General features: G+C 45.0%; 1 protein-coding gene across 1 annotated transcript in view; it reads left to right on the top strand.

The window, feature by feature from the left end:
* Positions 1–15,554, top strand: part of Zmat4 (zinc finger matrin-type 4) — a 344,754-nt gene extending 329,200 nt beyond the window's left edge. Inside the window, exon 7 of the mRNA XM_038328487.1 lies at positions 15,473–15,554. Within this exon, the coding sequence (XP_038184415.1) occupies positions 15,473–15,488 (16 nt within the window). The 3' untranslated portion in view covers positions 15,489–15,554. The remainder of the gene's footprint in view (positions 1–15,472) is intronic.
* Positions 15,555–16,395: the final 841 nt, after the last annotated feature.

Genomic DNA, 16,395 nt, shown 5'->3' with positions numbered 1-16,395 from the left:
AACCCTTAAGTCAGGAAAGGGAAATGGAAAAGCTGCAAGGAGTGAAGAGGCCTGGTGAGAGCTGTTCTCCTCCTGAGCAATCAGTGGTTGATTCGAGGATGAAGCAAGACACAAGGAAGGGAGTTAGGCTGGGGTCAGTGCCCTTCAGGAGGGTGACATTAGCAGTGAGTGCAGAAGCTGGGAGAGAGCTTTAAATGCAAGAGTGGTGTCACATGATCCCCAGTGTCCTGGGCATGGTCGCTTATTCCCAGATTTCTGGCTCAGGTCCTAGAAAGGAGTCATTCTCAAAGGGAAATATTACATAAAGAAACATAGATTGGGGGAAAATTTAGATGAATATATAGTATTTTTGGTCTCTCTGGTATATTTCCGACAGAGAACTCAATGCTGGAGTTACAAGCTTCTCTGTCTTTCTCCAGAATCCTCCTAATTTACTCCAGAAGTCAGTCAATGGCCTTACATAGCAATGAGCTTATTCACGTGGCATCTGTGTATCACTTGACATTTATCCACTTGGGAAAAGCCATAAATCAAAAACAAAAATAAACAAAACAAAAACCAAAATCCATACAATCATAGAATAGCTGTAAACAAAAAAGTTTGCTGTCAAGTGGCCAAGGGCCCAGCCAAGCTCATCCCTGCCTTGGTCTTCTTCTGTTTGTTCTAGAGAATTCTCTTTTACACTCTGTAAGTTGATGTAGAATCACATGTAGAATACATGGCAGTCAAGAACACTCTTATGTTGGTACCCATGCCAGGCAGTACAGCATTATCTGAAGCCCTTGAAACTTTTCATGCAGAACTCACCCCCAAAGATATGCAGCACAGCAACATGCCTTGGTTATAAACTTCATTTCTGATGCTTTCAATATTCAGACAATACAAAAATTTCCCATCAGAATTTCATGTGTCAGTCACAGTCTCGGGTGAAGGACGAGCAGGTTGTGGGAAGGTTTGAAAGCATCACGCTGTAACATCCCTTTTCCAGGAAGTCATACCTGGATGCTGTTATCATTCCTTCTCCTCACCCCTCCCGTCCTTTGCATCTCCTTCTTTTTGTAATTCACTGCATCCTTAGTGATTGGGTTACCACTTGGTTCCAAACACCGTACCAGGTTTCTATTCCATTCACGTAAAAATCTGAGCATGTAGGACAGCCTACAGGGCTACATGCACCTAACATTCCTCCCTCCAGGCATGTCTTTGTCCCATTGCCAGCTTCTTGCCTCTTTCTTTTAGCTCCAGCTGCACAGACTTCTTTGTTCCCTCTGAAGAGCTCATTAGCAAGGTCTTGTCCCTTGCCTTATCTCTTGCTGGTCTGACTCGCTGCTTTCCAGGCAACCATGACAGGCACATGGCAAGTGGCTGCACATGCCTGGACCCCTCCTTCCTCCTTCTCTCTCCTTGGTACTCTGCCTTTTATTGTCTTTATTCGTGTCTGAAATGGGATATAATTTACCCATTCTGCTCATCCGCATCCCACATACAAACTACAAGATGCTGGCTTCTGCCATTTTGGTTTCTTGCTACATCTCCATCTCATTAAAACAGTGTGTGGCTCTAAATTTATACAAAGGACAGATATCAGGATTGCCATATTTGAGTATGGTCAGATGGGAGGGTAGGGCTGAGAAAGCCAAAGCGGCTCTCTCCAGTCACATGATTGGGAAATGGCCAGGCCTATCTATGTTCCAGTTCTAGTATGGGTCTGCCTGGCCCCCAGGCCCACAGCTCTCCCAACAGACTATGATTTTCTTTATTTCTCATGGCCAGTGAAGAGCTTTCATGGCATCAGCAGGGAGCTGCTATTTCATGGATCTCAGTCAGGCTGTGAGAGAGTAGAAGAAGCCAAAAAAGGGGGTGGGGTAGGGGAAAAAGAACATCAACAAAGGATCAAGGGAAGGGGATGTGTATCCCCTGTGGTTTATGATATTACCCAGGCTGGATGGTACACGCAGCTGGGGAAGAAGGGACACGTAGGAGCCAGCCAAGTGTTCCATTTAGATGTCACACACAGCTGTCTAATTGGCACTTGCTGTTTGTTAACAGAAACAGCCTCGCTATCTAGAAAGGAGAGGTCCATCGCAATAGTGCCAAGGATGCACCTCAAGAAATGCCACTCCCTCCTCCTCACCGTTGAAACTGCGCATTCTCCCCCTGGTAGCCTGTGGTGTGCTCTTTCAATGACTGAAAAGCCTCCTCTGCTGGACTCGCTACAGCAGGCAGGATGGATCTGTGGGAATGGCAGGCAGCTCTATTCCAAGCCACTCCTGCGTGCTGCAGATAACCCCCGTTCCTGTGGCAACTGGTGAGGGGCTGACCATGGCCTGGCCTCTGCGGCCCTCGCAGAGTCTCTCTGAGCCCTCCTCCTTCCCAGACACCAGTCACCAGCAAAGAAAGGTCATGGGCTAGAAGCAGATAATTATGCTGTCTCAGGAACTGAGGGTTTTCTCTGAGGACCGCAGGAATGCAGTTCATCTCTTCAGTCTTTCTTCTTCAGTATTAACAAAGTCAACCAAAAAAAAAAAAAAAAAAAAAAAGGTTTTCTTCCCCACCAGGACTCACCAGTGCTGGATGAGATGGATGAGGGCAGTCAGCATGAATTTTAATCAGGATGTCTTGTTTTTCAGCCCTAAGTTTTTCCATAATCGATCTCTTTTTTGTCTATTAACTAACAGCAAATAGTCATAGGCTTTGAGAATCAATCGATCCCGACCAGAGAATCCAATTGCTTACATTTAGAGCTAAACTCTGGTGAGTGTTTCTACAGAGCCAAATTTATGCTAAAGGTGTACCCCAAGAGGCTCATTTTTCCTTGTGGGAGAGACTGGCTCTCAGGCGCCTTTAAAGGGTGAGCTACTATTGTCAGTGAGTTTCCATTCCACCAAGTGTGTTCCAATTTTCCTTTCTTTCTCAGGGATGTACCTGTGGTGAGGGTGAGATCCATGTGGATCCTCCTTGACTTGGCTTTTCTTTTCCCTATACCCAGCAATTTTGGTTTGCTGCAAGTTTTCCTGCAGGGGCCTTGCCCCTCTGGCCTCTGGGAGGCGTGCTGGGGAGGCTGCCATTCTGGGGAAGCTTCCATGCAAGGTGGCTTGCACTGGGGTCAATCAGCACATTGTTCTGTGGCTAAAGTGGGCTGGAGAGATGGAGTCTGGAGACTTGAAAAGATGCATTTGACTCCTTCTGCAAGGCTTCCTGAGGGGCGGGCATCATCTCAGAGGTCTACCGAGCCCAAGAGCAGTGTTTTTTAGCCTCATCTACCATGCAAGGCCCCCGTCAGCATGATTTCCTCTTGACCTTAATGACTGTGACTAACCCAGGGGCATTAGCCACAGAAATATACTATCTAAGCACCCAGGAGATAGGGTAGTCACCAGGTGTCAGCAGGACATTGCCTGCTGACATACTACATGGGAAAGCACGCGTTCCGGGCCTTTTCTAGCTTCTGGAAGGCCATTGGTTTTTCAGCAGCAGAATTCAAATTTTGATGTGGCCATTTCATTTTTTCCTATCCATACAGGCCAGACATTTTCAAAACGATCAATGCTTAATTCCTATGTTGGTTCCTTCGGCATCGCCATGACTCAACACCTGAGAGAAATAGCTAAGAGGAGGGATGGATATTTTTTTTCTTGCCTCTAGGTTTGAGGGTATTCATCTCATGATGGCAGGGAAAACAGGGCAGGGCAGTGCTTGCCATGGCAACAGATATAGGTGATGGAGCTTCTGTTGACAGCATGACAGGCCAAGCAGCAGTGAGTACCCAGAACTGATGCTAGGTGCTGACCTTCAAAGGCTCAGACCTCATGACCCACTTCCATCAACCAGCCACCTCCTACAGGCTCCACATCTTCAAATTAGCACAAGCCCGAGAACAAGGCTCCCAACAGTGGCTGCTGGGAGGTTTCAGACTCAATCTGTAGCTATTCTTTTATTTAACTGTTTGTCCCTCTGGTAGTTTATTATGAACATAAAAGACAGATGGAACGTTCCAGACTTGGCTTGGGAATGTCTTAACTGCATTACCACATCTGTTTCTGCTGGTCAAGAAGAATCCTGGAGGTGGGAGACATGTTTGAGCTCCTTCCCTTGTGTCCTCCTTGCCTTTCCTTGGTTTCCATTCCACCTCTGGCTCATTGCCCTTTGGAGTCCCAGGTGCTCTCCTCAAGGCTCTGGCATTGCCATGTGGATGAAAATCTTGCTTTCTGTACCTCAAACATATGAGGCAGGACCCCTTGGATGTTTGAAAGTCTGCTGTGACAGAATGATCACGGAAGGGAAATAATCACTGGTGGTACTTTACTGAGCTAGCAAGTGTGTGGGTCTCATTATCCAATCTTAATTAAAATGAGAAACATCTAATTTAGTGAGTTGTAAGACCATCTGATAATATGAAGTGATAAGTGTGTGATGGTTTTCTCATCAGTTGCTGTCTTCACAGTGAATTAACCACTTCCAAAGGGCTCACGTTCGTTTCCTCATTCCTCACTAATGTCCAACACACACGTCTTTCTTACAGCCCTTTTTGAGAGTGTAGAGCTGAGACTCAGAGAGGTGAAATAATTTGCTATTGGTTCCTGATGTAGAAGGTGTCACATGACATTCCCCAGTTATGCCCTGGATGTCCTCCTGACACCGTTGGGAGGATGGCTTTGAAAGGTTGAGTTCACCGACCAGAAACTATAGATCTCTCCTCTCCTCTATTGGATGTGCTTTCTTTTGTTTTGGTCCAGATCTGAATGACCTGGAGAATGCCATAGCAAACCACAGGCTCTCGGATACCCTTTGTGATCTCATTGTCTTACTCTAGCCTCTCCATACATCCATAAGAGAGAGTTTGGCTCTTTTTATCAAACACACAGGCTGCTGTGGGTGGTGGATATGCATGTCGACTGGAGGTTTTCGTGTTATAGCTGGTGCTGGTTGTCAAGTGAACCCTAACACTGGTGTAGGAATTCTTTCTGTGGATTTGCCATCTTGGAGTGTAGTTACTTTTGATGAGAATCACAGAAAATCACTGAACTTAGAACCAAATGACAGAGTTGGGTTTGGCTCTATAGTGCTGCCCTTGGGCAAGCTATGGGACATCAGTATCTGGAGAGAAAGGGGAGCTAAAGATGGGGTTCATCTTAGTCACTGAGCAGAGGATGAGTCTGAGGCTCAAGGGGTTGCCATGACACTGTGGGGAAACCATTTTGTGGTAGATTCTTGCAGAGTCAGCGTTCTTCTCTCTACATCACAATAAGTGAACTTGTATCAGGCTTTGGGGAATCAGTTTAACGACTGCTACAATGTGTTATAAAAAATCTTCATTATCATGCTACCGTTAGTGCTTGTAAATGGAGACCAGTTTTCTGTTTCCCAGATACTCAGACCTGAATTATCACATAGAAACTACATTAATTACAACATTGTTTGTCCAATAGCTTAGGTGTATTCCTAGATAGCTCTTACATCTTAAATTAACCCATTTCTTTTAATCTGTGTCTCACCATGAGGCTGTGGCTTACCAGTAAGGTTCTAGTGTCCTTCTCCTTCTACAGTTAGATGGTGTCTCCTTGACTCCACCTACTCTCTCTGTTTCTGTTTCTGCTTTCCCACCTAGCTTTACTCTGCTAAGCCATTGGCCCCAAAAGCTTTATTCATCAACCAATAAAAGCAACACACATACAGAAGACCATCCCGCATCAATTGCTAGCACTTACAAGGCAGCTGGGGTGCCAGTGTCCATTCCAGGGTCCACTACATGGGTATCTATTTTCACAATCCCCTTCGTCTCCATGCTGCCTTCCTCAGCATCTGAGCTTGGCACTGTGTCTCTGCCAGCAGCATGGCTCATATTTCTATTGTTCTCTGAGATACAATGCACACATGATTTCCCTACAGCCTACATCATTCCCCTTCCACCAGACCTTCCCTCCCATCTTCCCCAAACTCACCCCTCCCAGCTCTGTCCTGGGCTTCTGTTGCTTGGACTCTGCACATTCAACCCATTCTGCCCCATACCAGTGATGGGTATAGCCTTCCTCCGACCATTGCTGACCATTGCTCTCCTGTACAAATCAGGGATCAGTTGGTGTTGTTAGACCCCGAGGTTTTCAGAAGCCGGGCTCTGCGGGAAGTTTGGCTGTGAGCTGAACAGGGGGATGCAATATTTCAGAAAGTGTGTCAGTTTCTCTTCATCTACTGAAGACCAAAGTACTTGAGAGAGAGAGAAAGGTGAAGGTCAGTTGAACAGAACAGTGGTTCATCTATTCAAAAATTACCCTGCTGTCTCCTCACTTTTTTTTCTATGTGTTGAAAAAAATGAATGTGTTTCACAGAGCTATAAAAAGTAAGGAAGACGGCCCTGTAGTCTATGTTGAAAAGCATATCTAATTGAAGAGATGTTTGGTGGCGCAGGACCAGTGCTGTTGTATTCTGTGGTGATATAAGGGTCCTATGTCTACTCACAGAGTGTGGTAAGGGAGCCACACATGTGTGGCTGTGGACATTTGCAATGCAGCTAATGTGAGCCATCAACCGACTTTTGATAATATTTTATTTTATGCTGCAGTAGCCACACATCATAGCCACACACACTGCAGACACCATAGTTGACAGTGCAGCCTTCTCTAGATTGAATACTATTATGGACCCTCCAGATGTTAGCATCCTTCCCCTCTGCCATCTTGATGCACTTTCCTCATGCCCCATTGGGCAGAGGGAACACGGCTACCTCTGCTCTCTAGAAGTTAGATCTGCCTCAAGGCCCTGCCTCTGTATCTGCCAGGCTCACCAGACTTAGCATTGACTTAGCCTAAAACTGAGGCCCATGTAGAAGATGACCAAAAAGAATAGTGATTGCAAGAGACCATTTGCTATTTCCATGAACTGGCTACATAGTACTTACATTTAGTAACTCAGTCTTCACAGCATCCCAATGATGTCTGTCCATCAGTGTAGTATAGCCATTTTATATGCAGGAAACTGAGGCATAGCCACAAAGGTAGCATTGCTAGGATTTAAGTTCAGACATTAAAAAGTAAAGCCTTCTCTCTGACAGCTTCTGAAGGGTTTCTGTCATGCTACCTTGCAGACATATTCCTGACCTAGCACCTTGAACCTTCTCAGTACTTAGTCTGCATGACAGTGAAGTCTGAATTAAAAAAGAAAAAGGTTCCAAGAATGCCCTAAGCTGGTGTCAGTTCATTCTGGCACTGCCAAGGGCTAGTGCAAGCTTTACAAGCGTAGGACACAGTGTTCAACAGACCTGCACTTCGGGCGTCAGCTGTAAGCCCCGGGGCTCCTCTGCCCACCTGGACTTCTCATTAGCGATGCATCTCAAGTTCAAGAATTCATTGGCAGGAATTTCAGAATCCAGGAAAGAGCTAGACTTAGGTTAGTTTCACTTGGATACAAATGGGAACCAGCCAAATGAGAAGGCATTGAAGTCGGGATCTGGGGGAGGTGGCATTTCTGGAGCTCCTGGGCTCCATCCCTGTGTAATGAGGACACACTGTCCTCCCAGCGTGTTGAGGCACTGGCTCAGGAAGCTGGGCTGAGCCCTGGGGCCAGCAGTGGTGACCGTGGCTTCATTGCGTAGGTGAACTTGGCTGGATGGGTGGCTGTGACTCTACTCTGGCTCAGGCACACGCTGCTCCCTGAGGCTGTGTAGGCGTGCTTTGGCCTCTGCCCTCTAACCGTGTGGCTGATGTTCTGAAGTGTGACGAACTTCTGTGCTGGAACTGCCTCAGAACTCAGCAGGGACATCGCGTTACCACCACAAACTAGCATATCCCATCACCAATAGGAAAGATTCCTCTAAGGGGTGAAGAACTCCACCCCAAGGCCTGGAGAAAAGGCAAACCCTTCTATAGGAATCTTTTTAAATTAGCATATGTTACATAAATAAAATGGCTTTGTCAGGACATTTTCACACATGCGCATCCTGGACTTTGCAGATGGTAGACTCTGCAGACAGCCATGCCTGCACCAGCCACTTTTCTGGTGACTAGAGATGAGGATGGGGACGTAGACCAGGCTGGCCTCGAACTAAGAGCTCTTCCTGCCTCTGCCTCCTGAGTGCTGGGATTAAAGGCGTGCGCCACCACCGCCGGCCATCTTTGCATTTTTTACTCATTCCTGGGCATGTGCATTTTCTCATTTCCTCCTCATGAAACTCCCATTAGAAAGACACTATCCATGCCTTTGTTTTAGAGATAAATGAGGATAAAAAGTTAACAGTGCTGCCCATTAATATCTACTGCTCACCACTGATGTGAGGTTAGGTGGCTTTGTTTGTTGAGAGAGGGAGCAGGAGGAGAGAGAGAGATCATGGAGGCCAGAAGAGGATATCAGGTTCCCCCATAGCTGGGGTTACCCCCAGTGACTATGAACCGCCTGATATAGGTTCTGGGAACTGAATTCAGGTCCTCTGGAACACGAGTACTCACGTTCGGTCACAGAACCATTTTCTCCAGCTCCTGGTATGATGTTTAAAATAACTGTCAATCTTAACTATCAATATATAACTGTGATGTTCCCTAACTGTCAATCACAAGTTCTTTGAATATATAAGAATAATAAATGGCTGAGTAATAGGGGTGCAGAGCTCTGACTCTTCCTGAAAATATGCGCCAAAAATGGACTTGTTCAAAATGGAGAGCGAGTGGCCATGGGCCGGGAATGGACCTGTTCAGAACGGAGAGCCAGTGAGCCATGGGCACAGCTTGAGTGCTTCTTCCAGAGGTGGCGGTTGATCCATTTTCTGATTTTTCTTACGGGCTTGGTGAGGCAAGGTTATGCCTTTCCCTGTGCCAGGTCTGTAACAACATAGACAACATAGAGTCAGGAAGATACAGCCCCAGACTTTGCATGGGCTTCCACATATGGTTACAATATAAAACCAGTTGTGTTGGAGGAGGGCGGATGCTTGTTTGTCCCAGTTGCCTAGAACCGAAATAATCACACAGAAACTGTAGTAATTAAACCACTGCTTGGCCCATTAGCTCTAGCTTCTTATTGGCTAACTCTTACATCTTAATTTAACCCATTTCTACTAATCTGTATATTGCCATGTGACTGTGGCTTACAGGGTAAAGTTCCCAGGGTCTGTCTCTGATGGCTCCATGGCTTCTCTCTTGACTCCACCCTCTTTCTCCCAGCATACAGCTTGGCTTTTCCTGTCTAGTTCTGTTCTGCCCTTGCCATAGGCTCAAAGTAGTTCTTTATTCATTAGCCAATAAAAGCAACACATAGACAGAAGAACCTTCCACAGCACAGGTGGTCAGCAGGATAATCCAAGAGAAAAGCTAGAACCAGATTCCGAGTCTGGAGAAACCGTGAGGCAAGAGGAGTGTCAAGGAGGTTGGAGGACAGCATATGGTTGCCAAGGCTTGGAAATGAGCAGGTACTTAACAGGTTCTTGCTCTACACGTAAGAGGAAAGGGGCTCAAGTCTGTCCACGCTCCTGCCCAGCCAGTGGGACCTTAAGGTGCTTCAGATCTTAGTGTTTTGTAAGCGTCTTGCTCTGTTTACATTTACCTGTGAGACTCAAGCCAAGGAGTGTGGATGTGAGTGATTAGATCTCAGGAAGGGTGATGGTGGGTGTACCTGTGTGCTAGGGGCTCTGTCAAGCTTCTGCATTTGTGAAGCGCTGGAGCTGGGTTTCCTGAGATAATCCCAGGGGTCCTTCTGGCTCTAACAATTCGTTATTTTGAGATTTTTTTTAATGGAAAAAAAAACGTTTTGCAAAGCAAATGAATAGTGTAAACAAGATTATAAAGAGAATGTTTGCCTTCTTAAGGGAATAAACTGTTCTAAAATGCACCAGGAGCACTCATTTGCATATAAACAATGCAAATTTTATATAAGTAGAGGAGGCTTGTTTTTTTAGATGCTTTGGTAAGTTAATTACAAACACTCTGTCAATTGTGTGTGTATTAGGAAGTGATATATCCGAATTCCTTGTAAATAGCCTGTACTTTGGACTGTTCATGATAGCTGAATATTCTTAAATCACTTCTCTGTCCCATGGGCTATAAACTGTTTGGAATTTGTATTCCCAGGAGAGATTTGAATACATTCATCTTGTGCTTATCTGATGCCAACTGAACACCATTTACCTTTGGGCATTTTGAGTCAGCGTGGCCCTGCCCTGCAGCATCCGAAGGCCTGGCTGGGCTTGTAACTCCCGCTGCCTGTGGTTTCTGCATCTCTCTTCTCCCTCATACATCTGAGCACTTCTTCCCTCCACTCCCTCTACCCAGCAGACTGCACTGAGTTCCACTAAAGTTGAACTCTGCAAATATTTCATTCGTGTAGACGACATTTACGATTTGAGCTTTATTCGGAGGTGGCAGTGGTACTCTTCTTCCTGTCCCCGCTCTCCCCACATTCTTTCTCCCCTCCCCACTGTTTCCTGGACCCTGCATTCTCCAGACAGCTACCATTCTCAGAAACTGTGTCTGACCTGCCTCCTTTATCATTTGACTCTCTTTCATAAGCATAGAAATTGCCCATCACTTGCAGAAGCTTGGCTATTTTCTTAACGGCTTTCTTTCCTATTCCAAAGTGGCTGCTGGAAATAGCCAGTTACAGTTGGTTGTGTCAGGGTGAACTCAGGCAAGGATTATCTGGGGAATGCATGGCTTCTTTAAGGATCCTTAGGGATCTGGGCAAGTAAAAAGACTGGGCGAATTTCCAGGCAGAATGAGCAACCTATGCAAATGGACATTGAAGAGGAGACCTTGGCAGAGGCAGGAACCTCAAGTGGTCTGCAGAGTTGTGATGGGGAGGAGTTATCCAGAGGGCATCCTTGCCCAGAAGGTGGCCCAGAGTCCGAAAGCCCCAATGTTAGAGCGTCCTTTCTGTTTCATGAGAATATACTTTTCCATTCTGGAGCCAGGAGGTGCTTCCACGATGCTGAGACAGTAGTAGACACGAAGTGAAGCAGGAGGCCCACAGATCGGCAGTTGATTGGTTGCAACATGAAAGGAAAAAGGAACAACAGGGAGAATGCCCTGAATCCTGTCTTTAAGTGAGGGAGTGGGGGAAGGGAGGAATGAAAGAGCAGGTGTTCCCTTGAGGAATACACTTTAACTTGGTTTTTCATTGTGCCATCTGATAAAGTTGAGTAAAGGTGCGCTAAGCCTTTGGCTACCATCTATTTTGGGGGATATCGGTTGGATATTTTTGGTGATGGGGTGAAGCCTAGGCATGACACATGGTACGCAAGGGCTGTAGTACTGAGCTGTGTACCTAGTCCTGCTTGTTTTCTTCCTTTTTGTCTTGAGACAGGGTCTCACTAAGTTGCTCTGACTGGCCTTGAACTCATGTTCTCCCAGACCTTTAATCTGTGATTCTCTTGCCTCGGCCCCCTGGACTTGGTCAGTCAAATAGTTAAAATGGTGACTGTTTAGTAAACAGATCTGAGACCACAGCTCCTCCTTGCCCAGCACTAGGCCTGTGTCATTTCCTGTGAACCATGACCTGTGGTGGCATTTTGTCACTGTTTACTTGTGGTCCAACAGTCAAAATGCAGCTCTATGAGGCCAGAAGATATTATTCTGCTTTGGTGTTTAGCTTATTTATGGAACAGTTGAAATTTAGTGTAGGACAGATGGGTCATTCCATTCCCCTTTAATGCCCCCTTTCAAACATGCATGCTGATTCAATCACAGGAAAATGACCTGTGTACATTTCTGGTCATTTTCAAAGGTGAGTTCATTTTTTAGTGATTCTTATGATGTCACACTGCGATGTCTGGCTGGTCTCCAGGTGGGAGCAAAACCCACTCTTTTGAACGTTTTGGATCTAAGATGCAGCAAAGGGCAAAGTCTAGAAAGCTCGGATGTGCTTGTTTTTGCCTGATCCTGAGGCATAATTCTCATCTGTCTAGTACCAAGGCTATCCCATCCCATAGGAGGTCTAGTTCACAGGAGTTGCATGTCATTCCACGACTCTCTGACATGGAAGCTTCTGGAAGACACGAGCAACTTTTATAAGCGGTTCCATTTCTTTCCAATGGTGTTCCGAGACCCCCAGTGAAGTTAATATCTAGCGTTCTCTCACAGGTTGCAAGTGTTCAAAGGGGGCCTGTAGGCTTATCCTGCCTATTGTGTGTGCTGACTGTAGAGGGAGCTGTGTTATTGGCGTGTAGGTGGCGCCTGAAATTCTCTCTTCCAACTCGATCCAATTGGACACAGACCATGAGGCTACCAGTGATGATCAATCTTGTGGCTAACCCGACAAACCTGGGAATGAGGGCTCTTCAGCTGAAGAGCTGTCTCTGATGGACTGGCCTGCGGTCATGTCTGTAGTGAGTTTCTTTGATTAGTAATTGATGGAGGAGGGCTGGATCCTGTGGGCAGTACCCTCCCTAAGCAGGCCGGCCTAGCTTGTATAAAAAGGTAGCACCATGTGAGCCTGGGAGCAAGCCAGGCAAAAGCCATTTCTCCTTGGTTGCCACCTTAGTATCTGCTCCAGGTTCCTGCTGTAGCTTCCTTTGATGATAGATTATAATCTATATGATGAAATATGCTTTCATCACGGTGTTTATCACAGCAACAGACAGCACACTGGAACACTCACCTTCCACAGAACTAGAAACAATGTCATGAATTCGCCTTCCTCTGCTTTCCTTCAATTTTCTATTTTAAGAAATTTCTGAAAATATATGAATTATGCAGCTTATCTCTCAGATGAAAAGGAATTTTCTGCTCGGATTGAATAGCTCCATATTTATTAATAGCAGTAAAGATTTCCATGTTCTTTGTATCCAATGGAATGCTACATAAAATATGAAGGAGCCATTCCAGCAAGGATAGCAGCTACAGGAGAATAATTACAAAAAGCTATATGGAATTGAAAGGCCCTTTAATTTGCCATCACTTCTCTGCATTCAGAAAGGATCTGAATAATTATGCCGCCTATAAAGGGAACTGAGTGATATTTTTCCTCGTTATGAGATTAAATCCTTAATAGACCACTTTCGCTATAAGTTTAAACAAAATTCCCCACTCGTCTGGATTCCAAGAACGATGCAATCGAGATTGGCGACTGCTTGCTGTGGATGTGCTTGGACTCCTGACTGGTACCAACGGATGTGCGATCCAGGCTCATTTTCATTTGAAATACGTTCATCTCTACAGTTTATGGAAATGGAATTATACTTGCCTGCTAAGTATGAACTTTTGGCCTTTATGTTACATTAATTCATGCAGTTGACAAGGACAGTAGGATTTCCTTAGGTCACAAACTATTGGTGACAGAGACCAAATGCAAGATTGTTTTCTTTTAATAGGGTTTTTCTTTGTAGGGGAAGTATTTTTAAACATGGCTATGGTTTCCAAGGTCATTTCAAGGCCAAACTTCAAAACCGTTAGAAAGAAGAAAAAGCGTGGAGCCGTCTTTTCTATGTGGTTTTGCATTATACTGACAGCATTCTAATCCTTACTTAGGTCCTCAGAATATTCAACAGACGCCTTTTTTTTTTGGGAAAATGAGGTTTTGTATATGAGTGAAAGTGTTTCACTTTGTAGCTGTTGAACATTTTCATTAGATTGCCATCAAGACATCTGGCTCTCCGTACAGAAAGATGCTATCCAAGCTGCTATTGAGGTATCCTAAACAGGATGACTTATCTGTGAACCCTGTTTACTGCAATAATAGCCAGCATGACAAGATATGCCCATAGGTGTAATAGTCACACAAATGTTAGAGGGGTAACCAACTGCTTTCTAATAGGATTTAAGGCCCATTCCACGGGAGGAAACTCATGCCTGCTACTGCAAATGTGGTCAAGAATCCACGGCTGGGGATCTCACAGGCCCTAGGGGTAAATCCTCTTAGTGTTGTTTTGCTAAGTGGACATTGTATCAAACTGTCTTCTAAATTCATGGGTCTCTCTCTATAGTTTAGTACAGCTCTCATATCCTATCGGAGACATTTCTCTATCCTTAGATGTTGGTTGATTCAGAAGCTTACAGTTGGGTAAAGTACAAAGGATAAATGACTGTGGAGTGCTCTGCCACCACAAGGACATTTATATCATACCTCATCCCCAAGGCTCAAGGACCATCATGGAAGATAGGGCAGGGAGGTTGTAGGAGCTGAAGGCCAGGGTAGACCAGAGCAAAATGACCAGTATGAGCTGCACATAACTCCTTACATAGAGGTGAGATCCTGGGTCTATTCAAACTTTTCAGTACTGGGACCCCATCTGGCTCGAACCTCTACAGACCTTGCAGATGCTGCCACAATCTCTCTGAGCATCTGGAAGATGCTGTTTCCTTGGAGTCATCCATCAGCTCTGGCTCTTATAATTTTTCTGCTTTCTTTTCCACTTTGATCCCTGAACCTTGAGGGGAAGGGTTTGATAAAGACATCCCATTTGGGACCAGGTGCTCTAAAGTCTTTAACTCTGAACATTGCTCAGTCGTGGGTGTCTTTGTTAATTCTCACCTACTGCAAGAAGCTCCTCTGATGTAGGTTGAACTGTATGGATAGCAGTATGTCATTAGGATTCATTTTACTGCTGTGTTCCTTTGACATAACAATAATATTGGATTTCCCTGTAAGTCTATTTAGTTCTTGGCCATTTTTAGCAGTATCAGGTTATAAGTTACATTTTATGTAGTGAGCCTTAAACCCAACAGGAGAGACAGTACCCACAACCAGACATATTTCACTACCAAGCGACAGCTCTAGTGCCAGGTGTGAATCACCTCTTGTTGAGTGTTTGACCAAAGGAGTCCCATGAAACCCCCTAAGCATTACAGACTATTGTAAAAGCTGTTGGTTGCTTTTCACAACCTGATAGTAAGGACCTATTGCTGAAGACAACACTCCATTATGAAACCAAACATGGTGGAGTCAAGCTGGTGCCCAACTAGGAGCTTTACCCCTACTAACCAGCATTCGTGATGCTGGAAGGTCCTATGCAAGCTATCAAAGGAGAATGGGCATCGATGTCACCTAGCTACAAACCCTTTGACCTACAACAATAACCTATCTGTAAGGTTTACTACTGCAATAGTGGCACAAATGTTATGGAAGGAACCAACCACCTTTGGGCATCTGTTGCTTTTATATTAAGATCATTTGGAAAGGAGCAAGTATCTGGATTGAGTGTAGAAGTGCAGATTCTTCACAATATGGAGATGACATTGATAATTTAGCCATTAGGTAATACAGATTCTTTAATCTCCTAACAGAATCACTATAGAAGACCTGGGGAGATGGCTAAGAGGGAAAGGTGGAGAGAAAAAAGGATGGAAACTTGAAGGTGTTCCTGACTGCCATACAGATGTGACACACGTGTACACACACACTCATACTACATACACACACAATAAATGATTCACCATCTAAATTCAGCCTAATTTAAGTTTGATGGGATGGGGTTGAAGGGAGGGAGAGCGGGAGAGAGGTGCCAACGTGTATAATTACAGAGGAAAGGACCATTGTCTTCCTTTCTGTCTTACAGCCTGAAGAATAAGTAGTGAATGCACCAGTCAAGAGCTGAGAAGAGATGCCGGCATTTCTCTGTGGCAGAGAACTGCTCACCAACCCCAAGAGGACCCTTTCTTGAGCAACGAACACTTCTTTCAAGGATGCACAGATTAACACATGACCAATCTTGATTTTTGGAAGTAGATAAGATTTCTTTTCTTCATTTAATTTAGTGACAAATTATACTTGGATGAGTTTAAAGAATCCTTTCTTGGTAACACGTTTAGCACAAGTTCCAAACTGCAATTGCACAGCAGCTAGTTGGAGCATTATTCGAACTTACAAAGAGTGGAAAAATTTAATTTCCTATTTATTCTAGATTTCCTTAGAGTTGCAGTGATTCTGTGAGACCCTTCATGATTATCATGTAAGTCTCCTAGATCCATTAACAAATATACTTTTGTCATCACGGGGAACATAGTTGGTGACAACACCCACAGAAACAGAACAAACTGTGGTGTGTGGAAGTTATGTAACAGACAGGTCCTCCCTGCTTCACACCCATGAGCCAGCCTTGTCTCTACATGCCAGGAGCATGAGAGTAGGTGGGAACAGAGAGGAAGGACCTTCACCCTGGATCACCCTGATGGAGAGCTTCCCAAGATTAAGCCAAATTCTCCTTGCAAGCTGCCAGATCATAGCTTAGGAAAAGAATTAGTTTGATTGCATGATGATCCTATTAACTCAAAATGTCGCTGCAGCAGCTGACCTTTGGTGTAATGCTTTACTGAAGGTATCCAAAGGAGAATGTAAACCCCAGAGTGAGATGGACGTAGTTCTTGGAAAGTTGGCCAGAAAGTTGGCTTTCGTTTGGGACAGTGATGATTTGGGGAGAAAGTGACTAAATCCTAAAGAAGCTCCATTCTTCTGTTTCTGTCCCATCGAGTTGCTGAGCTG

This window comes from Arvicola amphibius, chromosome 4, assembly GCF_903992535.2.
Source record: "Arvicola amphibius chromosome 4, mArvAmp1.2, whole genome shotgun sequence".
Lineage (NCBI taxonomy): Eukaryota > Metazoa > Chordata > Mammalia > Rodentia > Cricetidae > Arvicola > Arvicola amphibius.
The sequence above is the reverse complement of the archived record's forward strand: the minus strand, read 5'-3'. Positions and strand labels throughout refer to the sequence as shown.